At 63.8% G+C, this 3,677-nt stretch overlaps 1 protein-coding gene across 1 annotated transcript; it reads right to left on the reverse strand.

Moving 5' to 3' along the window:
- Positions 1-1,167: 1,167 nt before the first annotated feature.
- Positions 1,168-3,416, reverse strand: EMIHUDRAFT_460641 (hypothetical protein; the record flags this gene model as incomplete). The annotated part of the gene is made up of 1 exon (XM_005785665.1): positions 1,168-3,416. The coding sequence occupies one exon, from the start codon at positions 3,414-3,416 to the stop codon at positions 1,302-1,304; it is 2,115 nt and encodes a 704-aa protein (XP_005785722.1). The 3' UTR covers positions 1,168-1,301.
- Between the last annotated feature and the right edge of the window lie 261 nt (positions 3,417-3,677).

Consider the following 3,677-nt stretch of genomic DNA (forward strand, 5'->3'; position numbering starts at 1 on the left):
AGAGAGTGGGAAGGGTCCTAGCTCTTCGAGTAGCTCACAGAACCGTAAAGGAAGGGATGTGTTCGGAGAGGAGGCTGAGGAGACATCTTATGGGGTGAGGGGTCGGAGTCGAGGCAAGAAAGGCTTTTGGGGCCCTTGCTTTGAGAGAAAGGTGCACGCGCGGAATCTGCCACCTTTACAGATACGCACGTGCCTTCTCTGTCGCTCTCCTGGCCCAGGCCCATCAGTAGCAGGCCTGAAGTGTCCCAAAACCGCACTTACCTTGGGTCTGAAAGTTTACACCGGCTCGTAACACACCACACACGGCCCTCACACGCACATTACGAGCTCACAGACGCCGCCGGCACGCACTCCCACTTCACACACGCTCAAGCACAACCCCACCAAAGCACAGCCCTGCTCAGAATGGGCAAGGTCCACCGCTTGGTGACCCAGGCCGCCCCTGGCTCGCCACTGCACTCGGCTCCTCTCCAGCTGTCTCGGGCTCTCCCACGAGAGCACACCGACGGCAAGCTTTGACGCCCGTCTGGTGGACCTGCTGCGGCCACGGCCGATGCGCTCATGCAGCTTGGTCCAGGCCTCAACTCAGATGCCGACCAGCCTGGACGTGGCGGCCTACGAGCGGCGTTGTGTCCGGTCGACGCTTGAACGAGAGCGTCGAGCAGCGAGTCACCAGTGTGCCGCTCGAGAGCCTCCCGGGCCGGAATCCAGGCGCGGGACCATGGAACACGCCCAGGAGTCGACTCTCGCGGATCGCCGGCCACAGTCGGGCCGCCAGGAGCGAGCTGGCGACGGACGCTCAAAAAGGCCTCCATCGCGGGCGCAGGGCAAAATCTTTGTCGAAAGGGTCTATACAGCTCGCGGAGGAGCAAAGGACGCCCGATTAGCGCTGCGCGCGGCCGGGCAAAAAGAATTTTATTTGCCGACTCTGTTTTCTTTCTTTCTTTCTTTAGCGTTTGAATAAAGAATTTTACAAGCCAACTCCCTCGCACGACACTAGGCACGGAATAAAGAATTCCGCAACCGGTCCTTCTAGGCAGCGATGCCCATCCCTCCCTCGGGCGTGTGTTTCTTTCTTTCTGGCAGCGATGCCGTGAAACCTCCTTCGCAGAATTTAGGACAGGACGCTGTCTCCCTCTATATCCACTATCGTCTATCGGAATCGCAGAGAGTCACAGACACAGACAGGGGTGCTTCTGCTCGGTGGTACTGAAGTAGGACAAGCAGTGTACCGCACGAGTCCTGCACGAGTATAAGCACGTACGTACTACGTACACCACGACAGAACCGAACCATGGCGCTCAGTGGGGGGCGTGAGCGTGGCCGCCGCCAACAACTGAGATGGCAACCGGCACGCTTCCATTGGGCGTGTGGAGCGAGTCAACCTTGAACTCGTTCATGTCGTGCTCCGCAAAAAACGCGTAGGCGCCCGGGCTGGGCAGCTCCACGTAGAGCGAGGAGTACTCGGCGCCCATTGAGAACATGAGGTTGCAAGCCTGCGCCCCCGCTGGCATCTCGCCGCCGGTGCACTCCGGGAGCGTGATCGACTCGTCCCAGCAGATCTCAGGCATCCCAGTGGTGTGGCCGCCCATGGAGCGGCCGCGGAAGAGCGGCCTGCCCGAATGGAGCAGCTGGCGGCGGCCGCCCTTGCACGCCTCCGGCACACCCTCCGCCGAACACCCGGGTGATGTTCCGGGGCATCCCGGGATGGGGCACGAAACGTCGCCGGCGGGAGGGCCGCCTGTCGCGGGTTGGCCCGCGTCTTCGCCGTCCGCGCCCAGGATCATCTGCGTCCAGTCAAATTCTTCGACGACCTCGATGTTGCAGCCGCCGAGCTTCTCGTGCCCCGCGATGAGCGCGTCCTCGGTGAGCACTCCGTCGAACGGGCCACTCATCGCGAGCTTGATCGACGCGTCGCCCGCGCCGTACACGCCGCCCTCCTTCGCGAACCGGAGCTCGTAGGTGCCGGCGGCGGGCACCTCAAAGATGCCCGCATACTCGAAGGCGCAGGGGACTTGGTCAGTGGCGAAGTTGGGCGTGCACTGGATGGGGCGACCGTGCGAGTGGACGGGCGCGCTCCCAACGTCTGAGTGCTCGTCCCCGTCCGCGACGGCCATCGGGTACTCGCCTGAGCATGTCGCTGGGCAGACCTCGGTGTCAGCTTCGGTGGTGTCATCAATTATGCTGGCAAACAGGAGCGACCGCTTGCGCCGCCGCTCGGACTCGCACAAGGGGTCGATGTCGCAAGCGGGGCCGTCGGGGCCCTGCACGCCATCCTCGCCCTGGCCCATGCCGCAGGCGGCTCGAGCGCAGGTTGCGCCGCAGAGAGAGTCGGGGCTCTCGCAATTCACGTTGCCCGTGCCGCAAGAGCCCTGGTTGCCGCAAAGCGTGTTGCACACGGCGGTGTCCGACGATGAGCCCGCCAGGCACGAGTAGGCGTTGGGGAAAGCCGCGCCGTAGAAGCCAGCGCACGGGGGGAACTGGTTGCTTACCGCGTCGGCCAGCCGCCGCGCGAGGCGAGGGCAAGCAGGGATCTCGCTGCAGCCGGGGCTCCAGGGGCACCCCTCGAGGGGGCAGCCTCCCGCGTCTGCCTCGCCGCCTCCCGCGTCTGCCTCGCCGCCTCCCGCATGGCAGTCGTTCTCGTTGAACTGGTTGTGCGTCTGCACGCAGTCGCTGATCGGCGCCATCGCGCCGTGGAACGCCTCAGACTGGCCCACGTCGCCGAAGACGGCTCCAAACTTCGCGGTGGCCGTGGGCGGGCCGAGGACCTGGTCTCCGGGGGGCCAGAACACAATGTAGTGCAGGCCGGGCGCCGCCAGCTCGACGTGCTTGTCCTGCACGACCCACATATCTGAGCCCGCCCACTCCTCGTGGTAGTGGCAGCGCTTCGTCGGCCAGTCGAAATGCGTGGCAAAGGGCGCCGCCTCGGGCCCGACCGACTTATACGAGAAGAGGGACACCCGGTCCTCGAGAAAGTGGCACGTGCACCCGTCGCCGCCGCCGCCGCCTGGCAAGCACGACGATTGATCGGGAATTCCCGGGATGGCGTAGGCGCCCATTCCCGTGGGAACTTGGTCTTGAATCGCCTGTGGCAGCTTCGCCGCCTCCCCGCCGGTGAGGCCTGGACCAATGACGGCCGCCGCCACGCGGGTATCCCAAAAGCGTTCAATCACGGGCACGACCCCTCCGACCATCAGCTTGTAGTTCGGAGGGGCCATGAACTTGACCCAAAAAAACGGGTGGTCGCACAGAGCGACGCGGTCGGCGCTTTGCGAGCGGGTTATGTCGAGCACATCCAGCGCCGACTGCATGTCGGCATAGCGAGGCCCCGCGGTGGCGCCGCTAGCGAGCTGGAAGTGGGCGCGCACGAGGCAAGTGGAGTAGAGGAGCAGCGCCTTTGCGAGAAGCATTTGCATCGGCGAAGCCCAAAATCGGCGAAAGTACGCTTTGACTTCCGGACTTCCGGTCGAGATTTTTTGTGCTCGCTTTTGCGTTCGGACTTTGCTCACAGGCCCTCCTGCTCGGCTCCAGCGAGTAGACAAGTGTTACCATCAACAGAGGAGAAGAATCTGACCTCAGGGCTGATGTGACCAAGCGCTGGTAGGCTGGTAGCGTGGTTTTACCTCACACCCACCCATGGTCTCACACACAGCGTGCCGGCAGTCGCCGAGCAGTGT

This window comes from Emiliania huxleyi (assembly GCF_000372725.1).
Source record: "Emiliania huxleyi CCMP1516 chromosome Unknown EMIHUscaffold_1596, whole genome shotgun sequence".
NCBI lineage: Eukaryota > Haptophyta > Isochrysidales > Noelaerhabdaceae > Emiliania > Emiliania huxleyi.